General features: G+C 37.2%; 2 protein-coding genes across 2 annotated transcripts in view; both read left to right on the top strand.

Moving 5' to 3' along the window:
- Positions 1 to 4,258, top strand: part of LOC131899737 (uncharacterized) — a 41,843-nt gene extending 37,585 nt beyond the window's left edge. The window contains exons 9-11 of the mRNA XM_059251214.1: positions 912 to 1,055; positions 3,527 to 3,637; positions 4,254 to 4,258. Of these exons, the coding sequence (XP_059107197.1) occupies positions 912 to 1,055; positions 3,527 to 3,637; positions 4,254 to 4,258 (260 nt within the window). The remainder of the gene's footprint in view (positions 1 to 911; positions 1,056 to 3,526; positions 3,638 to 4,253) is intronic.
- A 5,144-nt stretch (positions 4,259 to 9,402) lies between these two features.
- Positions 9,403 to 19,933, top strand: LOC131899251 (BEN domain-containing protein 2-like). The gene is made up of 5 exons (XM_059250670.1): positions 9,403 to 9,598; positions 10,703 to 10,824; positions 12,964 to 13,153; positions 15,908 to 16,111; positions 18,518 to 19,933. The coding sequence occupies exons 1-5, from the start codon at positions 9,568 to 9,570 to the stop codon at positions 18,643 to 18,645; spliced, it is 675 nt and encodes a 224-aa protein (XP_059106653.1). The 5' UTR covers positions 9,403 to 9,567; the 3' UTR covers positions 18,646 to 19,933.
- Positions 19,934 to 27,951: the final 8,018 nt, after the last annotated feature.

The following is a 27,951-nucleotide window of genomic DNA, read 5'->3' as shown; positions in this document are numbered from 1 at the left end:
ACTGTGCAAGTTCATCCCATGAATAGGAATGTATGTCCACCACAATGGACAAAGAAGAAATCATTTCTGTTAGCACAATGTACTTCACTTGCCTTTTTTTTAAAGATTTATTTTACCAATTGTTTTAGTTAGGGTTTCTATTGCTGTGGAGAGACACCATGACCATGGCAACTCTTATAAAGGATAACATTTAATTATGGGTGACTTACAGTTTCAGAGGTTTAGTCCATTATCATCATGGTAGGAAGCAAGGCAACATGCGGGAAGACATGTTGCTGGAGAAGGAGCTGAGAGTTCTACATCTTGATCTGCAGGCAACAGGAAACAACTCTGTCCCATAGCTTGAGTGTATAACACCTCAAAGCCTACCCCCCAGTGACACACTTCCTCCAACAAGGCTACACCTACTCCAACAAAGCCACACCTCCTAATAGTGCCACTCACTTTGGGGGACATTTTCTTTCAGATCACACAGGTTATAAAGCTTTTGTGAACATTTATGTATAGTTTTAATGTAATGCAAACTTTTGTTTTGTCTGTTACAAATGTCATGAGTGCAATTTATGTGTTTTATGAAAACAGCATTTGTACTTTTAAGAAACTGCCAGTTTTCCAGAAAGGCTGTACCATTTTACATTCCCGATAGCAAAACATGGATGATGCAGTCTCTCCACATCTATATTTCTGATTGTTCCATTGTTATTTCTTCTTTCCTGGGAGGAACCAAGATTCCTGCTTTAGTAATATCCTTTCTAATTGACGAATTTTTGATTGCCGTTTTTAAGGGGAAATCATTTGGGGACAAGTTCTTTGAACTTTGTTCTCTGTGAGGCTGTTTTCCTTTCTCCTTGTCAGTGAGGAGTAATTTCTCACAGTACAGGATTCACGATTGAGAATTGTTTTTATTTCAGTAATTGAAAAACTTGTACTAATAGAAGTACCAGTTCATCCAGAAAACATTGTGGATAACAACCCTGAGACACTGAATAACCCAATTATACCAGAAAATGGTGGAAACCAAGAACCTGCTGCTGCATCATTTCCTTCAGAAATTGGTGAGTTTTGATTAATGTAGTATTAGTAGTGCCATTTCATCTAGATCCAGTAACATCCTCAGTGCACAGCTAGTGGTAGCTCCTTTTTAAACTAAACTTCCAACTATGTGGTAACTTAAGATACACATAAAAGCTGTAAGAAATAATACAGAAATGCCCTTTATGTTCTACCCATGTTTTCCCAACATAATTCACTGAACATCTTTTTGCATGTGAATGTGTCACTAGTCTTTTAAATGTTGCGTTCTATGCTATGGGTGTATTTCATCATGTTTATCCTCTCTTTAAGGGCAACTAGATTGTTTTCAGTTTTTAATTACAAGTAAGTTGCTACAACCATTCATGTGTAGGTGTTTTAAATTTTTCAGACAATATATTTTGATGATATTATTTGCTAATGTGTAGATTTTTGTGTAAGCATAAATTTTAACTTGGATAAATATTCAAGAGTGCAAATGCTTGGTTATATGGAAGTTTCATGTTTGATTTTATACAACACTGCTAAACAGTTTTCCATCAAGGCTGTACCATTTTATATTCCCACCAGCTATAAGTGATCCAGTTTCTAGTTTCTCTGATCTCTATATATTTTTGGGGGGGCAAATTAATTTTTTTTGAGATAGGGTCTCTGTCTGTGGCTCAGGGTTTCTAGGAACTCACTATGTAGCTCAAGCTAGCCTTGAATTTAGGGCAATCCTTCGCCCTCAGTCTCCAAAGTGCTGGGGTTACAGGCATGAGTCACAATGCCTAACTTATTTAGCCTTTTTTAATGCTTCAAGATTTAATATTTCATCACTCTTTCTTATCTGAAGATTTTCCTTTAGACATTTATTTTCACAGTGGAGTCTCAATATGTTTGCCCAGACCTGTCAAACCTTGCATACATGACCCACTGACATCTTTCTCTCAGGTAGTAAAGACCATTATATGCTTGGGCCACAATGACCAACTAGCCATTCTTTTTTTATTTTTCTGGTTTTTGACACAGGGATTCTCTGTGTAGCCCTGACTGTCACAGAACTCACGCTGTGGACCAGGCTGGCTTCAAACAGAGATCTGCTTGCCTTTGCCTCCTGAGTGCTGGGATTAAAGGCGTGCACCACCACTGCACAACCAATTAGCCATTCTTTAAGTTTACGTCAGCCAATGACAAATGGGTCAAAGTTTTCCCTCATGTGAGAGCATCTTTGTTTTCCCTTCATTCTTTATCCTTTTTGAGCATGAGGATGGGCAAGAGTTCTACTACTGAGTTATGTCTCCAGCCCTTCCTCTCTACCCTTACAGAATAGTATTTTCTGATAGAAAATTTGTGGTTTGGGCTCTTTTCTTTCAGCATTTCAAAAGTGCCAAAAATTATAACCAAAATATTAACATGATACCTACAGACACTATTGAAATGTCTTCAGTTTTATGTGTATTCATTTTTTCTCTTGTTATCTTACTAATTTTTAGTTAGCATATAAAATAATAGGTTTCCTTATGACATTTTGATACACATGTATCAATATATCTTACTCACCCTCCTACTGCCCTCCCCATGCCCTCCTCCTCTGTTACTTGTATTCATTTGTGAACATGCTTATATGTGTATTTTATTTCATTTTTACCATTTTGGGGGGGATCATGTATCCTTTATCCTGGACATGTCTCCCAAAAAGTTTTAGTATCACCATCATCTCTCATATAGCCCTTTTATAGCCACATTGTTGCCCATCAACCAACATTATCCCCATCCCTGTCTCTACCTGCTGGCCACTACTAATTTTTTCTCTAAATCTGTAAATGACCACTTTTGTATTCTGTGTGTCTTTTTGATATTGAGAAATGATTATGTCATCTACAAAGTTCACATTCAATAACTACACAATCAAGTTGCAAAAATTACTCTACAATAGGTCTCAGAATATTTTAAGTAATTTATGGTTTGGTGTTGGACCACATGTATAGCCATCCTTGGTCGCATGTATTCACATATGAAATGTAGGATACAAGTTGGACAGACCTGATAGTGACTCTAAAATTGTTTAGATTTTGTTAGTTCATTTTACATCTTTATACAAGTTTTCATTTCTCTGGGATAAATATCAAAGGGTGATTACTAGGCTCTTTGGTAATTGCATGTTTCACTTTGTATGAAACGAAGAAACTTTTCCAGGGTAGCTGTGCCATTTTCCATTTCCATCAGCAGTGTATGAATCCCTGCACTTTCTCTACTGCCATATTACCACCTTTCCATTGTTTGTTCTTTCTTCTTGCTAGTATATTCCTTCTGACATAACTTTTTTGATCAAAGGATGTCCTATTTTTAAGGGTAAATTGTCTCACAACAAGTACTTTTGGTTGTTTTTTGTTTTATTTTGTTTGTCTGTGAATGTTTTTGTTTTCACTTCTTTTCTGAAGGCTAGTTTTGCTGGATATAAAATATGTGCATAGAAGTATTTTCTTACATTTGAAAAATATTTTCCTTACAGTAATATTGGGCACTGAAGAAAGCACCTCTCAGATAATGAATGACCTATATGCATTGGAAAATTATGGTAACCAAATTATGCCATGCCCTGTCTCTGTTCGTCCTGGTCTTGGTAAGTTACAAATGAAGCTTAGTACAGACAGATTCTTTAATCTATATGTGTTAAATCAACTCACATAGGCTAGTAGTAGCTTTTCCTAATTAAAACTAATGAAAAATTAAATGTTATTTGAGAATATTTTAGCTTCTCCAGTGAGAGACAGCATTTTACAAAACTAGAGTCCAATGCCAAAATCAATATATTGGTGTTGATACAGTCCATAGATTTTTTTTGTTTTTGTTTTTTGAGACAGGGTTTCTCTGTGTAGCTTTGCACCTTTCCTGGGACTCACTTGGTAGCCCAGGCTGGCCTCGAACTCACAGAGATCCACCTGGCTCTGCCTCCCGAGTGCTGGGATTAAAGGCGTGCGCCACCACCGCCCGGCCAGTCCATAGATTTTATCGGAATATCTTCAGTATTACTTGAATTTGTGTGTTTGTATGTGTAGATATTTGGTTTTATGTAATTTCAGGACATGGATAAGCTTCCAAATTATTGCAGTCAAGGTACGGAATATAAAGATTCCACCGGTTGCTCTTTAAAACCTGTTCCTTTCTACTTCTGTTCTGCCCAGTCTTAACCACTAATCTGTTCTTCTTTCTGCTTTTTTTTTTTTTTACCATTTTAGCATAGATATACTCAAATACCATGTACTCAAACATCTTTTGAAATTGCGTTTTTATTTCACGTGGTATAATTCTCTGGAGAATTCATCCAAGTCATTCCATGCTTTAGTAATTATCAGTTGTTCCTTTTTTTTAAACCACTGAGTACTATTCCATAGTATGATTCAGGCTCAATTCTCCTTTTTCTCTCTCTGCCCTGCCCCCTCCCACCCATCCCCCCCCCCTCTCTTTTCCCATTTAATAATATCTTAGTCATTTCCTATTTGGGGGATATTATATTAGAAGTAAAGTAGTAGGGCTGGGGAGATGGTTCAGTGAGCAAATTGTTTGCTACACAAAGCACAAGGACTGGAGACAAATCTGCACCACCCTTATAAATGGCAGATGGACATTGTAGCCTGCCTATATTTCCAGCACTTGAGAGATGGAGATGGTGGAACCCAAATCACTGAGCTATGGGTACAAGTGAGAGATTTTTACCTCTGTCAGTAAGGTGGAGAGCAACAAGGATGACAATCAGTGTCAACCTCGAGTCTTCATATGTATGTGCAGACACATGCATCCACCACCATACCCACACACATACACACATGCACACAGACTACAAAAAAGAAGTAACGTTGCTGCAAATGCTCATATTGGCTTTTATGTGAACATAGGTTGTCTTTTGTTTGAAATACTGCACAAGAATCCAATAGCTGGTTCCTATGACAATTGTATAGTTCAATTTACAAAATACTAACAAGCCATCTTTCTGTCTTGCCTCAGTAGTAACTGCTATGTGGTCTGACAACACAGATAAATTAGTCTGATTTTCATTTTGTTCCAGTTAAAAGGCAGAGAAAGCAGGATGTCTCTACCAGTTTCTTTTCCCTTCAGCAACATATGATTATGATCTATTTTGTCCACATGCACATTTCTGCTCTGTCTGTTGTTCTCTCTTCCTTCCTCATGCTGCAAGATCAATTCCTTTGTTCTATCCTTTCAGTTTGAAGAACTGAGTCTAGCCATTCTTTTAAGGGCGAGTCATCCAGTGCAAGTTTTCAAAGTTTTATTTTTCTGAGAATGTTCATATTTCTCCTTCATCCCTGGAGGATGGTGCAATTGATACAAATAATGGATGAGAGTTCTTGTTTTCCAGAAGTTGACAATGTTTTTCCTATTGAAATGTTCCAAACAGGAGCCATATCAGAAATAATACCTCAGATAGTGAATTGCCCAATTTCCATGGAGCACATTAATGACCATGGTAATAATTTAGTATTTTCCTCCATTGTTTTGATTTAGTGGGTTGGTTTTAAGTGATATTGATAATAATGACATGCATGGAACACATTTCATAAAAGGGACTGTAATGATCAACTGGTATGCCTCTTCTTATTTACAATGACCCCACAATGTTGGTACTTTTATTGCTATCTTTCCCAAGATTTCACAGGAGATGACTGATGCTGGTGAAACTCTATCCCCATTTTCTCTGACTTTAAAGTTCATGTTCCTTACTCTAATGCCTTACAAGTCACAGTTGCAGAGTTGAGAAGATTCCAGGCTATGTGGCCTCTAAGAGCAGGTTTTCCAAATATTGTGAGGTCTCTTTGTATCTTGATTTCCTTTTTCTTTTCTTTCTTTCTTTTTTTTTTCCGAGACAGGGTTTCTCTGTGTAGCTTTGAAGCCTGTCCTGGAACTCACTCTGTAGCCCAGGCTGGCCTCGAATTCACAGAGATGTCTGGCTCTGCCTCCCAAGTGCTAGGATTATAGGTATGTACTTGTATGTTGATTTCTAAATGTTTATCGCTTATTAATATTCTTTAGCACAGGTCAGCAAACTTTTTCTGTAAAGGGATAAAAGGGATTGTTTGTCACAGATGCTTATATCCACTGTGGTTAACAAGAAATCAAACATAGATGACATATCAGTGGATGAGTATGGCTGTAGACAAGTGTGCTTTCACACAAATAGATTCTGAGATTGCCCCATGGATGGAAACTTTCTAACTCCTAAAGGACAGTGGTTATTTTGTTTCTTGAAGCAGAAAAAAACTTTGACAATTTTTATAGTAAAATGAACATTTTGGTACACTCTTGTAAGAATTATAAATCAGTGCAATTTTTAAAAGACTGTTTACATAAACTTATATAAGTGTTTATGCTAGTTGATTCATTAATCCCATTTCTACCAGAAGATATAGTAAAACATTGCATTTGAAATGTTTTCATAAGCCAGATGTGGTAGTGCATGCCCATAACCCAGTACTTGGGAGGCTAAAGAAGAAGATTTATGAGTCTGAGTCAATCTGGGGCTACATGATGCATACCAGACTAGCTTGAATGATATTGCAAGACCTTGTTTCAAAAAATTGGAGGGTGAGCCGGGCGGTGGTGGCGCACGCCTTTAATCCCAGCACTCGGGAGGCAGAGCCAGGCGGATCTCTGTGAGTTCGAGGCCAGCCTGGGCTACCAAGTGAGTTCCAGGCAAGGTGCAAAGCTACACAGAGAAACCCTGTCTCGAAAAACCAAAAAAAAAAAAAAAAATTGGAGGGTGGTACAAGAATTTTCTTTTTCATAGAATCATGAAAAATTGGAACCAAATAAGCAGTTCTAGTGTGTTAGTTAAGTGACTTCTGGTCTGTTCACGGAATATGAGACAGTGAAACATGGTGGTTGCATGTGGATCTCAAATCTGACTGCCCATAGTCAAATAAATACCAGCCAGCAGTGTGTTTTATTAATATTGTGACATTCAACCTCTTTTTCTCTCTCTCCCTCCCTCCCTCCCTCCCTCCCTCCCTCCCTCCCTCTGTCTCTCTCTGTGTCTCTGTCTCTCTGTCTCTATCTCTCTCTGTTTCTCTCTCTCTTTTGTTTTTTCGAAACAGGGTTTCTCTGTGTTGCTTTGGAGCCTGTCCTAGAACTCACTCTGTAGTTGGCCCAGAACTAGCCTCCAACTCACAGAGATCCACCTGCCTCTGCTTCCCGAGTGCTGGGATTAAAGGTGTACACCACCACTGCCAGGCTCAACTACTTTCTAATCCTAAATAATAGTTCCTTCGTCTATGAAGAGATGAAAATAATAGTACCAAATACAAAATATTCTTCAGTGCTAACTGATACATGGTGTTCTGACAACGTAGATAAATTAATCTGATTTTCGTTTTATTTCAATTAAATGAACTCAGACCACAAAAATAAAATAAATAAAAATTTCAGAACTGTTCAAGATATATTAACTGACAAAAGCAGTATTCAACTACTATACATACAGTATCATTTCAACTTTGACTTTTAAAGATAGAGAAAATAATAGAAGTAATTAGCAGAAGACTATTCACCTGTACACAGGTGTGTGTGTGTGTGTGTGTGTGTGTGTGTGTGTGTGTGTGTGTGTGTACCTGCATGTACGCACACGAGTGCATGTGGAGGCCAGAGGTGTCTGGTTTGTGGTAATGATTATGGAGTTGTTAGAGTGATAAAACAGCTTAGAGGTAAATATTAACATGGTATATAGTAATTGCTCAATAAATGATAGGTATTTGAAAATTTTAATTATTGCTCACATAGTTCATATATTATCTTTAAGACACACATACACACATTAATATAGCTCTGAATGTATTTAGGGTTTAAAGGGAGCAATGAGACTACAAATCAATACATTTACATATTTACCTGGGGCCTAAAAATTAAATTTATTCAAGCCAATAAACAGTTAGTTGAAATGTGCAAGTTCAAGACTAACAAAGAAGAATAATGTCACTATATGGACAGACAACATCAAAGAGACTCATTTAATGAAAAAATAATTACAGAAAATTCACCCAAGTAAAATTTGTGTGAACAACCAGTTAATTTAATTCTTTTGGGCATTTTAATGATACACTTCATGAAATTTTCCTTTCCTTTCCCCCTGTATTTTTTTTTTTTTTTTTTTTTTTTTTGCTTTTTCGAGACAGGGTTTCTCTGTGTAGCTTTGCGCCTTTCCTGGATCTCGCTCTGTAGACCAGGCTGGCCTCGAACTCACAAAGATCCGCCTGCCTCTGCCTCCCGAGTGCTGGGATTAAAGGCGTACGCCACCACCGCCCGGCCCCCCTGTATTTTAATGTAACATCTTAATTAATTCTTTGAGAATTTGATGCAATGCATTTTGATCACCCTTTATTCCTATCCGTAACTCCTCCCATATCTACCTTCTGTCCTACCCCTCCCAACCTGTGCCCTCTTTATTTTTTAATCATCTACTGATTCCAATTTGTGCTTCTTCTTTACTCGTGGATGTGGGGCCATGCACTGGAGCGTAGAAAACATACCAGTTAAAGAAAACTGACTTTCTTCCACACAGAAGTCATCAACTGAAATAGCTTCTCAATTAGGGGTAGGGACTGGTGAGTCATCCTGTTTTATGCCAGAATGTTCACTTTTTGATCTTGTGCGGGCAACCTCAGCTTCTGGGAGTTCATGAGTATAGTGGTCCTGTCATGTCCAAAATACATTGTTTTCCTCTCATCTACCCTAACCTATGGCTCTTACAATCTTTCTGCCTCCTTTTCTGTAATGGTCTCTGAGCTGCTGCCTTGTAGCTGAGCCCTCCACTGACACTTGCTCACTGCACTTTGATCAATTGAGAGTTTATACGTAGTCACTGTCTGCTACACAAAGAAATGTCTTTGATGAGGTCTAATATCTGCGCTAATATATGAATATAAAGATTGATTCAAGAATAGTTTGATACTATGTCCTTATAGCAGAATAATAAATAGTAGCATGTTCTCCCCTGGGGCTCATGAGCTCTTCAAGCATGAGTTATTGCCTATATTTGCAGTACCAGACGGGTATTTCTGCCTGTAGAGTGGGCCTTATATACAATCAGAAAATGATTTGTTATCCCAATAACATTCATGCTCCTGTTGCACCCATGAGCATGTCTTGCCATGCTGGTCATGAGTGCAGGTCACAGGGTTCACAGCTGGGTAAAACTGTTGATGACTTTTCCCCCAGAATCATTCATAGCACCTTCTGGTCCTATGAAAACTATCCAGCAGGGGAGGAAAGCTACCTGGTCAGCTAATTCATCCATGACCTGAGATCAAAATATGTGATGTCTTCACCAATTGGGTCTTACTATCAAGTTCTGATTTTCCCTGTATTTTATAAGGGTATCTTGGTGATCCAAGAAGAAACATCAAGTTACCTAATTTTCATTTGATAATTGCAAGAAATAAACCAACTCCCAGTTGTGCGGCCTGCTACTTGGCTAATCTGGTATTCTCTGAGGAAATCCTGCTTTTAAACTCAGTTGCTGGCCGTGCTTCACGTAACATATTCATGGATCATAACAAACTTTCTGCAATAAGAGGTATGTAAAGTTACTAAGAATCTTGTTTTTTATCATCATTTGATCATGTTAATGAATGTTAGTGGCAGTTAAAAGAAAGAATGATAAAGTCTGTGAATTTTAGAACTGTTCATTCTACTGGGTGATACTGATTTTACAATCTAATGATGTACAATGGGTTATAGATTCTAAAGAATAAAGCTTGTTTCTAGGCTAGTGTACTAATACCAGCCTTATTGATTATAGTTGTTTCTGTTGAGTAACAAGTCACGATTTTAGTACTGAAACATGTGAGAGGAAAGATAAAGAAAAAGCTGAATTAATAAATAAATAAGTAAATAAATAGAGGATAGGAAGAAGAAATAGTTTTTTAGTGCTAGTGACTAACATTGAAGAAGGATCTCATGGTTGATCCAGATCATGTTAACCTTCCTGCCTTCCAGAAGTGTGTATTGAGGTCTTAGGATTTATAGACACTGGGAACACCATAATGTAAGTATTATGCTTATAGAATATTGTTCAGAGTCTAGAAGAGGACACGTAGATGGCGTCAGTTAGAAATCTTTTCCAGTGTAATGGTGTTGAAGGGGCTCAGAATAGGACAGCTACACTGAGGAGGCATCCCTAAGAATGAACATTTGAGTTCTATTTTGGGGGAGTCTTTGTCTTTGTCTGGGTGAATGGTGTACAAGGTATACCTTATGCTGAAGGAATATTTAGGGGAAGACAGACATGACAAGTGTATCAGTAAATAGAACATGGTGTCATAAAGTTTACAGTGATACTCTTCACTTTACAGAGTGCTGCTTCTTTTTGGTTCTAACATATCCCTAAGTGGTCTTAGAACCTTAAAAGAGTTGGCACTTTTTTTTTTCTTAAATCACTAAGAACCACGTATTGGCCCCTCCCCCAAGTGAATATTTTCAGGAAATATGTGAAATGAAGACATAATTCAGCAAAGCTTCCTCATCAGGTAGAACTTTTAAACTCCCAGGGGAAAAATAGAAAAAAAAGAATGACAATCAGAAAGAACAAAGGTCCTCTTTTGTTTTAAATGAAACATTTCTTATTCATTTCTTTGTTAGTTTCTTTTCTAGTTTTTGTGACTACTTTCTCTGTTTGCAGAATATCTCTTGACAATTTTCCCAAACTGTGACTTGAGAGAACAAGGAAAAGACTGGGTAGACTGTCTTTCTGCTATTAGTTTTATGATTGAGCGTTTGTATACTGAAACGGAAATGCTCACAGTAAGTTTCCTTTCTTCTTAATAAAGAACATGTTTTGTCCATGTTGCATAAAACTACGGAATTCATACCATGGAACTCAGAATTTTCAGGCCATGTGCTGTTTACTTGACTTAGGTAGGAAGAGATGATCTTTCCAGATCATATTGCCTGTTTGTTTCACTACTTGATATTCATATTTTATGAAATTTCTTCAAGAGATATAAAATAGTATGTTCAGTTAATATAGTAAAATGTTTAGCAAGTTTTTTCTGTATCTTACTGAGTAACACACACATAGAAAAGCCAGCCATGTATGCCAGCAGTGGTGGCTGGGTCTATGCAGAAGAAAGCACGGGCCAGGTCCTCCACTCCTTGTTCACTTATAATGATGGTGGGACCTGTTAAAAAGAATACATGTTTTAAGATTAAACTATTACAGTTCTACATTTTATTTCCTTTTATTTCACCTTCCTTCCTTGTTCATGGATGTGTGTGTGTGTGTGTGTGTGTGTGTGTGTGTGTGTGTGCATGCATGCATGCTTGTATGCATGTATGTGTGTGTGCTTGGAGGTTAGAGGAGGACATTGGGTATCCTGCTCTATCATTCTCCACCTTACTCCTTTGAGACAGTCTCTCACTGAATTTGTAACTAGGCTGGCAGCCAGTAAGCCTCAATGATCTTCCTATAGCCAACTCCACGTGTTGTTGTTACATATGTGTTCACTATGCTTGCCTTGTTATGTGGGTACTGGGGATTTAAACTCAGGTACTCATGATTGTACAGCAAGTACTCTTCCCTCTTGAGCTATCTCCCCAACCCATATTGCACATATTTTATGCCCTGTGTAGTATATGGCAATAGCAGTCTAGTTTCTTTCTTATGCATTCTACTTTGAAAGTCTGCTAGAGATTTGTTTTTAAACTTAAATGGGCCATTGAAGAAGAACACCATATATGTTCTCTTCCTGGTAAAGTATTTAAGTTAATAACAATTCCTAATTTTCACCAGTCTCTCTAAAGACCCTCACTTTATTGTTACCATATTTAGTCATGTCTGTCCCTTTAGAATAAATCTGTGGAACTGTTTGCCAGGAGTATTTGTAGCTGAGTTGATGTTTTCCTGGTGAATGACTGGATTTCAGTGATAGCTCAAGCACCATCTGTTGAAAACCGGATCAGCTTATTTTTAACATTCCATTTTATAGCCCTCAAAAACTGCATCCTAAACAATTTGCATGCAAAAATCAATATGCTGCCTGGAAAATGGTAATTTGCATATTTGCTTAGGCTTCAGAAAAGAAGCAATATCTACCAGGTGCCTGCTGCTCTGTGCTTTATAAGAGACCAGATATAGGTCCTTGCCATTCATAGTGGCCTGGTGATGCAGAAACCTTGTGAGAAATGTAGTCTTGAGTTCTACCTCCGACTCACAGAAGAAAAGTTTGCATTTTTCAAGACTCCAGCTCCAGATGATTTATGAGTACCCAAAGGTTTGAGGGGGCCCTGACTTAGAACAGTGGTTGTGGCCCTGTGTACATATCAGAATCACAGGAGGCACTTTTTGTTCATTGAGACTTGCCTCACTATGGTCTGGTCTCACCAGGACCCAGGTCTCACACTCAGGCTCTCAAGTTATCCTCTTGCCCTGCCCTCACAAGTATCTGGACTACAAAAGGTACCACCAGACCTGATCACACAAGACATTTGTAACATGTTAACAAATGGCTCAGCCTACCCCTCCTGTTTGGAGAAGGTGGAGTCCAGCTCAAGAATTTTTGTAAGCAGTATTTTCCTAAAGGTAAGTTAAATATATAGCCAGATTTGAAAGCTATTAGGAAAAGAGAACAAAAACAAAAGCATATTTTTTTTTAAAAAAAAGCATCGCATTCCCAGGAAACACTCATCTGTTCATTTTTTTTCCTGGAATGTTTATCATGCGTCTAGCTTGAACAGTTCATTAGACAGAGCTGCCAAGTCCCCAAGAAATAGCAAGTCTTGATAGTTTAAGGTAGTACTGGGGTGCCTGATATTTATAATGTCATCCCTTAATTTTAGAAATAGTTGTTTCCTTACCAATTTGGAGGTGGGGCTAGGTAGATGTTTATATATATATACTCTCTCACTATGCACATCTATTTATTGATATGATATGTGTTTCAGGATAGAATCTTGAGTATGCCCATATCCAAACACTGGAATATCAGAAGTGGTGAGGATGAGGATGAGGGCCCTTCTCAGTGGTTTCAGGAGGTCAGGGAGTCTGTGATAAGAGAAGGTGGGAATTTTGAGCAGAATGCTGGTGCTAACTCTGAAGACACTGATAATGCAGCCTTCATTCCTGATGAACTGGGTGAGTTTTTGTTGTTTGTTTGTTTTCTTTTGTTCTGTTTGTTTGTTTTGGTTTTGTTTTTCCAGATAGGGATTCTCTGTGAAGCAGTCTTGGCTGTCCTGGAACTCTCTCTGTAGACCAGGCTGGTCTCGAACTCAAAGAGTTCCACTTGCTCTGCCTCCCGAGCACTGGGATTAAAGGCGTGTGCCACCACACCGGGCAAACTAGATGCTAGGTGAGTTCTAAAAACAAGTTTTCTGGCCAGTGGATCTTGGTAAAACATTTGTTGGGTCTATTTTACTATCTTCTACTTCTACATTTTTTGAAAAACTTTTGTAAGAAATTGTAGCAACTTAAACATAAAGTGATGAGCTAATGAAACAAAAGATACTTGGGTCTGACACTGACTATTTTAAATATTAAGTTGACTCTGTTATTCTTCCTGAAGAGAGTAGTCCTCTGATGATGTTTGACTGGCGAGAGCTCTTAGATGAGACACCATCTGGTTCTGTCCTCCACAGGTGACAGGAAGGAGCTGCACCTGGGATCACCTTTCTGCTTTGGTCACTGTGAATGGCACACTGGTGGTGCTCAGTAAGGGGCTCGACTAGAAAATAACAAATACCATTTCTTAGGGCATTGTACTATCACTGCCAACTGTACACTTGGTCAAGTATCAGTGGTTCTGTAAGTAACTGAGCCAGCAGCAGCCACTGTGCTTTCCATGACATTCTCCCCAGGATGCTGGCCTTTAACATCACTAGTAAATGAGTGGTCCCTGGGGTGGTCTCTACCCTGACATCCGTGTCAACACTCAGTGGACTGTTACTGGGGATAACGTTCAAAAGGAATGATAAGGGAATATATCTTTCCTTTATATAAGTAATTTAACTGCTGTGTGTGGTAAAGTTGTACCTGGACAAAAGGTCTGAATTAAACAACAATAAAAAACACCAAACAAAGAAGCAAAAAACCAACCAAACAAACAAAACAGCAATTGGAGCTTCATGTTGGCAAGAGCCAGATCAGCCACAATGCTGAGAAAGGAAATTTCTTTCAGGGAACATGGGTCACTGTTTTCTAATCCCAACTTCACTCTCACTAGGCACGTTGAACCAGCTGGCTCCATAGTTTGTGCAGAATTGTTATGCTGTTTTACTTTAAAAATTGGAAAGCATTTAAAAAGGGGGAAAGCTTTTGTGCTCAAGAAGCCTTTAAAAACTATTGTGGGCACTTACATTTTCTCCAAGATTTCTTTTTCTTTCTTTTCTTTTCTTTTCTTTTCTTTTCTTTCTTTCTTTCTTTTTTTTTTTTTTTTTGAGACAGGGTTTCTCTGTAGCTTTGGAGCCTGTCCTGGAACTCACTTTGTAGACCAGGCTGTGCTCGAACTCACAGAGATCCACCTGCCTCTGCCTCCTGAGTGCTGGGATTAAAGGCATGCACCACCACTACCTGGTGATTTCTTTTTCTCATGAATATTTTGAAACATTAGAATTTCCACATAATTACTCTTCTCAAATATAAATTTATTTCCTTCAAGAATCAACAATCTTTATAATCATTGCGCTAAATAGCCTTGTAACATTCCAGAGTTGGTATATTGTAATTTATTTAACTGACTCTTTTCTTTGTTTGGTGCTTTTGGTTGAAAGTTTATTTTTAGAAGGAGCTTACTCACCACAGGGCTCCTTACCTTCATTTAAATGACATATCCCATATTTAGAGTGATTTTTTTAGGTTCTGTGGATCTGAATTATCATCTTAGTAGTATATCAATCTTGATATATTTATTACTTATTGAATTTGTTAGGTTAATCTCCCAGAATTAAGTCTTTAGGCTCAATGAGACAGTTCTAAATAATTTAATTTCTCTTAAACATTTCATGTGTATAATTCAACATATGTACTCCTATGTATTCAATGATGACTGTTCCAAGACAAAAACATTTATTGACTTGTAAGAATTATACCATTTTTTCTTTGAGACATTTCTGTCTACAAATAACCTTTTGTCATATATAATGTATAATAATTTTAAAGTATGATTGATTTCAATCATTATTGATCTAAGATAGATGCTAATAATCTATAGAGTTAAGAAATGAAAACAAGCTTAACAATTTTTCAGTTCTAATAAGATATCTAAAATTATGTTATCTATGACAATTCAAAGTTTGTTGTTTGTGTACAGATGTGTGTATTACTAAATAGAAAGCCTACTTTTTAAAGCTTAAATGCATCAGTAAGAATTATGTTGCTTAGTTTTGAAAAAGTCTTTCTTGTGAGTAGGGAAATAATACATAAAATTGTTTAGAATATACTAACTAAATTTAATTTTAGTACTTATTGCATGCCAGAAGGTAGCAGAACAGAAAGCCATATTTTTGAACAATGGTAGATATGTAATTATGCTAGCAGTAATTTATGTATCATTTCTTATGATGCCTCATAATATACTAATTTTTAAACATAATTTAAAATTTTAAGTTATGTTTAAAAATTTTTTTCAAAAATTTTCAAACAATGTATTTTGATCATATTTTTCCCTCCTCCAACTACTCCCAGATCCTTCCCACCTCCTTATCCATCCAACTTCTTGTTTTTACTTACTCTCAAAAAAACCCAGAAACCTATAAAAACAAAACAAAATTAAACTTAAGGTTTAAATCATTTAAATTCTCTAGTTCTTGAACCTAAAAATTCAGAAAAATTAATATTTCTAACAGTGCATTTTAAAAGTACAATCTAATCCCTGTCTTTCTGTTTTGCTTCTAGTATATCTCGGAGATCCATCTAGAAATATACAGATACCATATTCAGTACTGAGAACAGCAAAAGCCCTATTGCGCCCATATCTGTCAGCCAAATACATCAGTCTCCACTTGTTTCCAGAGGAAACCCTAATTAGAAGTAATGTCTATGGCAGTTTGGAGTGTGGCCTGTTTTCCCTTGATTCCAATAGGATTAATGCTCTCCAAGGTTTGTTACATGTAGACTGTGAAAAAATAATTGCAAGCCAGTGGTATTAGGGCAAAAGGGGAAAAAGAAGAATCTATTACATTTGTGTCTTTTCTCAGAGAGATGGAAGTTGTACTCAGTCTTTCTTTGAGGACTAATAAGGTTCATGATTTGTAATTCTCTTTTTGCACTTGGCTTCTGAAGGCTAACTGCTCTGTCTTGAATGGACTTAACTAAGATAGGAAAGGCTCTACTGACTGTGGTCTGCCATAGGTATGGTAACTCAACAACACTTTTGAAGCACAGGGTTGAAAGTGAAGGGTTTCCTTGATTTGCAGAATTTTCCTGGTCATGTTCACATAGACTAGGCTCCCCCTATAACACATGTAAATGAAGTAAGAGGTCTTCACTCCAAAATTCTGTGAAATCTTAAATTTAGACAAAGGAGGAAGTAGAATACTTCTTGCTGGTGCTCAACACAGATATACATACCTCTGATTCCAAGCCTGACCTCCATTGATACCTCTTTAGGTCTTCCTCATATCACATAATTCCAGTTCCAGTAAATTAGAACACTGCTATTTCAGGCTAAACTAAAGAAACCTGAATTATGGCTCCCTTTGTAAGCACTTGCTATCACCTCACCCAATTGTTTTTCACCTTTAAAACAAACAACTGAAACCTACACTAAAAAATACATAGTACATGGTAACCCAGTATATTCATATGTGTGACCAAAATAAAAGAAACACTTGGCAATAACCTCCCTCATTTACGTGTACCATGGCACCTTTAACCTTTTTATGCAATGAAAGTTACTTATATTGTTAGCTCCGATGTGGGATTTTTCAGAGCTCTTATTATTACTTGCATGCAAGATAAAATCCTAAATGAAGACTAACTTCAGAACATCATATTTCTCAATCTTTACACAATCAGACTTTTCCTCACCCCATAATTTCTGTCAGGACTAATGTTTCAGAGAACACTTTTTTGGAAGCACAAACCAACTTCAGTCCCTCTTCTACTTCTTGTGTGCTTTACAAATGCTATTGGTTTTCTAATGTGTTCATTATCTGCCACAGCTTTGTAGCCATGGATACATGGGACAAACCTTCTTTTCCTGACTTGCTTTTAGTTTCATAAAAGTGTCTATCAGGGATAGGGAGATAGCTCATCTAGTAAAATACTTGCTTTGAAAGCATGAGGATCTGAGTTTGATTCTCAGAACCCATGTCAAAATGCAGGGCATGGTGGTACACATGCATAATCCCAGGGCTGGGGAGGCAGAGACAGGAAGCTCTTTGAGGCTTGGTAGCCAATCAGTCTAGCTTAATTGGCGAGTTCTAGGCCAGTAAGAGACCTTGTCTCAAATATAGTCCATGGCATTTCTGAGGATGACACTGAAGATTGTCTGCCCTCTGGTTTCCATACATGCATGTGCACACACACACACACACACACACACACACACACACACACACACACACACAGGAATAAAACCATGCTCGTCAGAATACAGTCTGCTATTGAATCCAGTGACTTATCACAGAAGCTTCCTTCTAAGCTGCTACTGATCTCAACAGTGTTTTGGGTGGGAAAGCTTTTAGCACATGCATTGATAATTTGTCCTGATTTATTAGTTTATTAATTTGGTGGAAACAGAAACAGATCAGTGTTACAAACTAATGCTGACATGTAAGGACCACCAGATTTTAAAGGATCAAAGGCACTGAGGCATTAACCTATAAAAGCATTTGAAAGCAGCTTTGCTGTGCTAATAAACACCTCTCTTCTCTCCCCCCACCCTTGTATTTCCACTTTTTCTAAGAACTCTTCTTGAATGATGTTACTTTGTCACCTTCCCTTATGCACCATCTTGCTCTGAATGAGAGATCTAAATCCCCTTATTCTTTTAGTTAGAGATAAGACCATCAGTAGAAAAAAAAAAAAAAAAGAAGCACCAGCTTCCTGGGTCTCCAAGTGTGAAGACACAGCAGTTTCTTGTACATTTCAAGGACTGAAGATACTTAGTTTTGAGATAATATGTTAGATGCATGATTGAGACACTTAAGAATAAGGAGAGTTGATCTTGGGTAATTAAGACAGCTAAGGATTTCTATTCTGGTATATAATAAGATCATTGGAGATTATTATGATTTGAAAATGATGCTATTTTATGTTATTACTTTTTCAGATAAAAAGATTTATCCAGCTCATTTAATAATGGTAGTAATCAATGCATGTCAGTTTTCAGTTCTTAAAGATCCTCGGCTGGGGGTGTAGTTCAGTGGGGACCTGGATTTGATCTCAAGCAATGAAAAATAGGGGAAAGGAGAGTAAAACAGTAAAGCTAAGAATGTATGCATCAATTTCTCTGAGAAGTGATTTCCAAATAACTGTTCTGTTTTGGATCTTTACCACCAGAATTTCTTCGGAACAACTACCCTGAATATAATCTAGAAGAAACTGGATGTTGTTGGAAATTGTGTGTGGCAGCCATCAACAGCTGTCTCCAGACTCTTAGACAAAGCCCAAGAAATGTCATAGACTAATAATACTAACTTCTAGCAGCAACTCCTGCCGTGGAATTAACCAAACAGTCTGATGAAACTAACTAAAGCACTTACCCATCCATTTTTTCTAAAACAGTAGATCGTTTTTGTAAGTTTCTGAAATTGTATAACCTGTCATAATGACAAAGTTTTGTATTGACTACGAAATACTTGACAAAAGATCTTTTTCTGTTTTCAAGAAATACTTTATCTCTGGACAAAGTGTGGAGCAGTGTACTGCTGCCTTGAGCCTCCAGTTAGGGGAATACTAGGAAATCCTTGATTGTTTTACATGGTTATTTGAATATAGACTTAGCACTTAATAGTGGAAGAAAGTTGAGTATCAGCGACACACACCTAAGCACAGAACTATTGTTAGGACAATCCACAATCTACTAAGCATAATGTGCATACAATAGAAACTTGGTATTCACCAAGTGAGTTGACACTTTAGCACTTAGGTATAAACTGTTTATTCAGAAAGGAGATATTACCTACTTATATCTAGAACATCTATAGTGAGTGGCTTTCTTACACATTTTATACAATGATAAGATTGCTGTCACATTTATTTGACCTAAGCCTTTCAGAGATAAAACCTAGATGCCTTGATTTACTCCTAATAAGAGTAGTATTCTTTAAATTACCTCTTGATAACATTTTATCACACAAGTTTGCTCAGGTTGAATATAGAATACTACCAGGGGAGTTGGCATTCCTTTTAGTAATTAAAATTTAACAATGTCTGTGAATAATAAGAGTCTGACCAAATTCAGACACTGAAATTATTTTGGTTTCTGAAATATCTGGGTAAAGGTTTAAATATATTTCCCATTTTTCAGATATATTCTACTAGTCAAATGCACACAAATTTAAATATGACTATTTCATGTATATGACAACATTGGTCAGAAATTCAGAGAAAAGTGCTCTTAAACAATGCTTCTCAACCTATGGGTCTTGACCCCTTTTGGGTCAAACAACCCTTTCACAGGAGTGACATATCAGATATCCTGCATATTGGATATTTATGTTATGATTCGCAGCAATAGCAAAATTGCAGTTATGTAGCAGCAATGAAATAATATGGTTGAGGTTCACCACAACATGAGGAACTATATTAAAGGATGGCAGCATTAGGAAGGGTGAGAACTACTGTCTAAAAGGATATTGGCAAAGTGGAAATTATCCATCTTGATCATGAATAATATTTTGTTTTTAACATAAGCCCCTTGTTGTAGAGAAAGTTATTGAATGTTATAGCCACAGAAATAATTCCATTATTTGAATATTTAGGAATGTTTAGGAAACATTTTGTTAGTCATAATGCCACCTTTTATCTTTAAACATAGCAAAAATTTTTATAAGCACTTGAAGTAAATTTTAAACTGCTTACTAAGCAAATTTTTCTTATGCAAAATTTCAGTACAATCCAAAACATGCAAAATTTCAGTATAACCCAAAATTCTATCTTACATAGTTGACCTTGACTAACTTCAGAGTTTTGATAAAGCAGAGAAAAAAACACAATGGAAATACGATACTGTAATTCAGTTAAATAGTACAACTATTTTGAAGTCCTGTTATTTAACTTGGGAGAGATAGTTACGTTTTTATGTGACCAATTTATAGAACACATACACACATATACACATACACAACTTTTTGAAAACTAAATTCAACTTCGAGTGTTCTAGTAGAATGCAGTATGACTTTATGAGGATTATGTATGATGTATTAGATGTTGTGGATAGCTATCGTAATAGCTCAGTGGTAGAACATATGTTTATATGCACAAGATTCTAGGTTAAAGCCTGGCACCAAAAGAACAGCAAAAACAACTAGATGTTTTAAGACTCTGTTCTCTGAATACAAAAGTAAACAAATAAGTAATTTCTTTTAGCTTAACAAAACTATAGTGTTTGTATGCACATCTTTGTGTTGAAGGTGTGCTTAGAAAGGTTTTAAAAAGTAGATAGTTTTAAAAACCTTCCATAATTGGACAAAATAATTTTGACAAGAATTTTTTAGACTTACTCATCTAAAATAGTCTTTGGTTTCACCATTCAGTTTAACCAATTTCACAAACATTGATGGTTGAGCTAATACAGAAATAAAATCCATGCTATAAACATACATCAAAACTTAACATTGTCCTTCATAAATACATACATATTTGGTACTTAAAAAGAAAAGTGAAATTATGTGCTGGGCAATAATTAACTTCAAACTGCATATACAGATTTCAAATTGAATTTGGCCTTTTTTAAAAAAAAGCAACACAAGATCAAGATTTTCTGTTTTCAAGATGAATGGTTATTGCTTATATAACTTATTTGAAGAAGCCTGCCAATAGACTTTTCCACAGGAATAGAAACACAAGTAACTTAGGTTGTTCATTGTGGTAATCACTAAGCCCATGTAACCATTGGATACTTGGAAAATTAGAGGAATTAAATTTAAATTTTGGGTGACTAAAATTAAAAGTTAGGTAGGCCTAAATGGCACATTTGACATATATTGGCTTTTTATTTTTTTATTTTATAATAACAAGGATTGAATTTCAAGGCTCATACATGCTAGGCAAGTACTTCATTGCGTTTTAAGTCCCAACAATGCCCTTTATTTGCATAAAGTATTCAGAATAGTTCCCATAATTTGATATATATATATATATATATATATAATGTATATCCTCTGTGAAAATTATATGTTGCAAGTTAAATTTCATGATGATACTGAATATTTCACTGTACACTTGCTGTCTTCAAAACTTTACAGACTATTCCTGTTGTATTAGCTCAATAAATGTCTACTTTTAAGACTTGCTTTTGATAAGTACGTTTATCTTCATTTTTTGTTGTCCAAATAAATGTAATGAGTAAACATTTAAACTATTCTTTTTCTTTTCTTTTTTTTTTTTTTTGGTTTTTCGAGACAGGGTTTCTTTCTGTGTAGTTTTTCGCCTTTCCTGGATCTTGCTCTGTAGACCAGGCTGGCCTCGAACTCACAAAGATCTGCCTGCCTCTGCCTCCTGAGTGCTGGGATTAAAGGCATGCGCCACCACCGCCCATTTAAACTATTCTTAACATAAATGCTTTGGTTGCTTTTTTAATGAACACTTTTTATGTAACTTTTACTAATGTTATCTTATAGTGTTTAATGTTAATGATGTGCTTTTCAGTCAGTTTCATAATTGAGACACATCTAGAGTACTTGCTTCTTTGTTAAGCAAAAGTAAGCAACACACTGCTTATAGTGAACTTTTACACCATGCTTAAAAAACACTTCATTCTCCTTTAAGATGTACTAATTAGCAATCTCAGATAATTCGTAAAATTAGCTAGTAAGATCAGTGGGCTACAAATCTCAGTCCACAGACATAAATGGGCAAGATATTTAACTATGTTCTTACAACAAATTCATTTCTATTTTGAGGCTCCATGAGGCTTTTGAGTTTCTTTGGAAGGCACAGAAATATCCCAAGGCATGAGCAGAGGCAGGCTGGGGAGAACACCAGCATGTGAGAGCTTTCATGATTGCTTTCTAAGTTTTGGGACTTTTCATGATGGGAAGAGTGTATCAGAGTCAGGTTCTTCCATTTTTCTTAGCCACCATCTGCTGGGGTGTCTCTTTATTTCGTCTGGTCTTTAGCCTTTGGTCCAAAGTTATCCTTGTTCCTGTCTTCAGAACCTGTTTTCCAGTGCCAAGCAATCAGCCCTGAAAACATATATACAGGTAACATTATATAAACTCGACAGGTTATATTTAAGGAATATACATGTCTATACAAGTAAAAAGTGCATGCAGTAACAACTAATAAAAAGTCATGAACTTGAAGGAGAGCAGGGGGTATAGAGAGGGTTTGGAGGGAGGAAAGGGAAAGGGAAACCTAATAAATTACAATCTTCAAAATAAAAAAGAAACCCCCGTTCTTCAGACAGCTTCTTCCTCTGCTCCTAGGAACCCCTCAAACTCACAAAATTCCTTTTGTTGCTGTTAATTTATTTTTTTGTCACAGGAAATGGGTTTTGCCTAAATCCCCAACATATTTTATATTTCTGTGTGGCTACATAGTTTGCTGGCCCAATACAAAATGATGAAATTGCTCTTGGTATTATTTAGAAAGCATACTATTTTATTTTTCTCACTTTTAATTGGGAATAAGTTTGGGCTTTCAGTGGCAGAAATAGTGGTGACGATGATTGTCACTTAACTTAGCTCCAGCTATGTGCAAGGAACTGGGTTCTCAGTGTCACCACTTCCCCAATTGGGATCTTCCCTAGTGGAGATAAGGTGGGATGCAAATTCCTCTAGATCCTGGTTTTTGGTTGGTTCTGATTTAGAGTTTGTCAAGACAGGAATGGGAATGTAGTTTAATAGGTAGAGTGCTTTACTAACCATATCTGAAACCTTGAATTTGACCCCTAGCTCTCCATAAAACCAAGGGTAGTGCATGCTTATAGTAGCATTTTGGAGGTGGAGCAGGAGAAACAGTGTTTGGGCTGGAGAGATGTTTCAGTTGATAAAGTATTTTCTATACACATATGGGAACCTGAGTTTAGACCATTAGAATCCACATAAAAAGCCAGGGATGATGTGCACCTATGATCCCAGTGCTGGAGAAGCAGAGACAGGTGGCTTCCTGGAGCTTTTTGGTCAGTCATCCTGGACTAATTGGTGAGCTCCAGGTTCAATAACAGATCCTGTCTCAAGTAATAGTGACCAAGGAAGACAATTGACCTCTGGCCTCCACAAGAATTCAAATGTCTGCTTGTACATGTGAACCCATAAACTACACTACACACACTCACACACACACACACACACACACACACACACACACACACACGTCATCCTTGGCTATATAGCAAGTTCAAAACCAGCCTGGGATAATAGAATCTCAGTCTCAAAACAAAAGAAAAAATAGACTTTGCCAGTCACTGGAACTTGCAAGGAATTTGGAAGGTAGAAAAGCAGAAGTCCTGTTTGAAATAGGGGGTTGGGTCCCACAAAGCTCTACCCCTCCCTGAGGATTTTTACACAGATGGTTAATGAGGAGGGGAAGATATTTTCTTTAGTAATTTAGCCATTATTAAGAAGAACAAAGTTTAGTAAGCAGTCTCCAACCCATGTTCCTGTGAAGAACCCTAATGAAATGCCTCAGATTGAAACAAAATCAAAATAGAAGGCGTTTAGTTGGGAAGAGCAAAGGACTTAACAGGAGTGGGAGGGGGACAAGACGGGGTAGTAGAGGTGAAGCTGACTGAAATACATTATGTACATGTATTAAAATATAATGAAACCTATCATGCATAAGTAATATATGCTAATAAAAACATTAAATTAAACAAAAACCAGAAGTGGTTTTTTTCCATAGCCAGACTCCATGGCAGATGTAAGATTTAACAAAGCTTCCCAAGGAACTAAGGAGAATTATGTCCTTGACAGCCACAGACGGGATGGGGTAGATTGAAGGGCTTTTCAGAGATCCTTGCAAACTTCAGCAGCTTCTGGGGAGTCTTGAGAATCATCCACTTCGGTGCTTCACACTGAGGTCTCCAGCATCTGCTGCCTTCATTTATGGTGGTATCGTCTTTGACCTTGGATTTCCTACTTCCTAATTGTGATGCAAACCGTGAACTCCTGTGTTGAAACCCTTTCCACCTGATATACCTAGCATGACTCCTGTTTTCCCAGCTGGCCCCTGATGCAGGTAGTCTGTTAAAGGTTTTTTTCTCTTTGCCTCTGGACTTGGCCATTAGAAACAAAAGGATTCATAAGTCTGTTGTGCTCATAACCACCAAGGAGCAGTTTAATGAATATTTCTGGCATTAGCAATAAAGCCGAACAGCTTTGTTACCAGAATTCGTGTTCTTGTGTAAAAAGAAGGAAGATGAAACTTAATTTCTTTTCTCTTTTAGTCTTCAAGTATCAAAGGCCATTTCCATATGAAAGCATTCCCACATACTCTGAAAACAGCGGAATCCAGAACCTGAGGACCAGGAACAGATCCTTCCCTCTGTTCTGGTGGGTGGCAGGAGTGCACGCGGCCCCCTTAACCCCACTTACTTTTTCCTTATCTGTCCTTGCCACTGAGCTGAGCTTCCTGATGGCAAAGATTGTGTCACTGGTGCCTAACTCAGAGGTCTGGGAAAAGCGGTGTCAAATAAACAGTCATTTCTCATTTCTGCTGCCTTTCCTGAAATGATCATTAGTTTCATTTCTTTGGTTGAGCCTGATTTGACTTTTTCCCCAACAAAATCATAATTTCTGAATTGTATTCTTCCCTCTTCATCAAATTATTAAGTCCATGCTTAGAGCTGTGTTGAATTGGAACATGAAGATAGCATGAAGCCTGTGTATTCTTTAAAGACATATGCAAACATTACTGTGTAATAATGGCTATAGGATTCTATGTAAATGGAAAAAAGAATGATATGTTAATAATTTTAAATGGTAAAATAATGTCTATTGTACAAACACAAAGTGAGCATAAATGATAAGTTGTATGTAATTCGCTATTAATAAGGAGACCAGTAAGATGTTATAGCCATTTCAAAGACCATCAAAAGCACAGACACACATGAATCAGGAATGTTAAAATGGATGCGTGAATGGAGACAAAACTGATTTCTTCCACAGTGGGGGAAGTTACTTGAATATCTGCCAGGCAGAATTTATTTGCTTGTCTCTAGATGTATCTTTATCAGTTATATACTATGTATATAATCAAAGTATGGTTCTAAGATGATAAATAGATAAGCACAAATCTATAAGTGGTCAAAACAATGCTGCCTTCCATTGAAACACAATTTTAGTAATGTAAATATATGAACTGATAACATAATGGAAACCTCTGTATCTATTAAAAATAATATATTCAAGGAGTTGGAGAGGTGATTTAGCCTTTAAGAGTACTGTCTGCCTCTCAGATGACCTAGATTCAATTCTCGACACTGACATGATAGCTCACAACCATCTGTAACTCCAGTCTCAGGGGATCCAACACCCTCTTCTGTCCTCTGAGGGTATTGCATACATAGATAAGCAAGCACATGAATAAACAAAAAATAATACTAACACAGGGACCCACAACTGGACAATATGCAGAGAATGAGAGACTTTGGAGTACCCAGTCCTAAGTGGGGTGTCTTCATCAAACTCCTCTCCTCAGGGCTCAAAGATCTATGCAGAAAAGGAGGCAGAACAATTTAAAAGCCAGAGGTGATGGATGATCCCAAGGAAACAATGGCTTCCGGACAAAACAGGATTGGTACACAAGGGACTTACAGAAACTGTGGAGGTATGCACAAGACCTGTGCAGATTCAAACAAGACAGCCCCAGCACTGAGAATGGAAAGTGGACCCAAAGTGCCACCCCTTACCAAGAAGCTATTTGTAATAGACACCTGCTGGGAAAGGGAAAATCGTAGTGTCACTGGGTATATCAACCACACTCCAAGACAGGTTCTGTGCCCAAGAATAGTTGGCCAACACAAAACAGGCTCCATGTTTCTGTGAGCTTTTTTTTCCTTTCTTTTTTATTATTAAGTAATTTTCTATTCACTTTACAAACCAACCACAGATCCCCCCTCTTCTCTCTTCCTGCCCTCCAGCCTTCCCCCAACCCAACCCCCATCCCCACATTTCCCAAGTCAAGGTCTCCCATGGGGAGTCAGCAGAACCTGGCACACTCAGCTGAGGCAGGTCCAAGCCCCTCCCCCTGCACCAAGGCTGTCCAAGGTGTCACACCTTAGGCACTAGGCTCCAAAAAGCCCGCCCATGCACCAGGTACTGATCCCGATCTCCCTGCCTGGGCCCCCCCCCCAACAGTTCAAGCTAAACTACTGTCTCCTGTATCCAGAGGGCCTAGTCTAGTCCTATGGGGGCTCCACAGCCATTAGTCCATGGTTATGGGTTTCCACTAGTGTGGCTGGTCGTCTCTGCACGTTTTCCCATCATGATCTCCATGTCCCCTGCCCACAGAATCTCTCCTCTTTCTCATCGATTGGATTCCCGGAGCTTGGCCTGTTTTGTTGTGATATTTTTTATTTTATTGGATTTTTGTTTGTTTTGATTTTAAGTTTTGTTTTTAAGAGAGACTGAGAGAGAAAAAACATGAAGTTGGTGGGTAGGGAGGTGGTGAGGAGTTGGGATGATCTGGGAGAGAGGAAAGAATATAATCAAAATATAATCTATGAAAAAATTTAAAAATGAAAATAATAAAAATGAAAAATATAGTCAATATTAAAGTATAACCAATAGAGTTAAAATGTGCATTATATCTATGTCTAACAGAGTGGAGCTTCTTAAAGTTTTTCCACTAGGGATTCCCTTCCAACCTAGAAATTTTTATATAATCCTATGTATATAGATATGTAAAAATAGGCATTAGAAATTTAACACTTGTTGACAATATATTATTAGAAATTTATTTTTAAACAATTCTTTGACATACATGTGATTTTACTATTTGTTAAAGATGAAAGCAAGTTTGCATAGTAATGAGATGAACATGCTTGTCACATAAAGAATTAAATATTGATACTACAGGATGGAGAACATCTTCAATATTTTTCAGAGTTTAATGATATTTTGATTCTGTAATTGTCAATGCTGAAAATTCCATTTTGCACAAATACATTGCACAAAAAATGGCAGAAATATGTTTAAGACTATTGCAGAAATTGTTGGAATATTTTTCCTAATCCAAAGCTAAAATTCACTAAACCATTTTTAATGAAAACTTAGCAACTCAAACAATAGTTTTCAAAATCAAGTATTCTAACATGATACCATGTAATGATACACTAATTTAATACTTCACTTGTTGTGGAAAATATTAAGTCTTCATTTTTGCAATTAAATGGTTTCTATAAGATCAAAAATCCTGTGTGTGCAGTAAAAACCCTGCAGTTCATAATACACAGCAGTCTCAAATCAAAGTCATGGTGTTTTAGACAATGTTGTGTGGTGTGATGGCACATCCAGTGTGAAATGCATGTGTTGGGCTAGGGAGATGGTTCAGCAGGTAAAGTGCTCAGCATGTGAATGTGAGGACTAGAGTTTGGGTCTTTAGAATCTCACATAAATGCTGTGTGAGATGGTGACCCACCTTTAGTTCCAACTTCAAAAGGCAGAGGCAGGGGATCCCCAGAGGGAACTGGCCAAGCAAACTAACAATACTGGGGAGCCCTGGGTTAGAGATGGGTTCAATAAATAAGATGGAAGAGTGATTGAGAATGGTTGTCCACATCAACCTTGGGTCTCCACATACGCATAGGCATACACCCGCACGTATGC

The sequence above is a fragment of the Peromyscus eremicus genome, chromosome X (genome assembly GCF_949786415.1).
Source record: "Peromyscus eremicus chromosome X, PerEre_H2_v1, whole genome shotgun sequence".
Classification (NCBI taxonomy): Eukaryota; Metazoa; Chordata; class Mammalia; order Rodentia; family Cricetidae; genus Peromyscus; species Peromyscus eremicus.
This window is presented reverse-complemented; position numbering and strand designations above follow the sequence as displayed.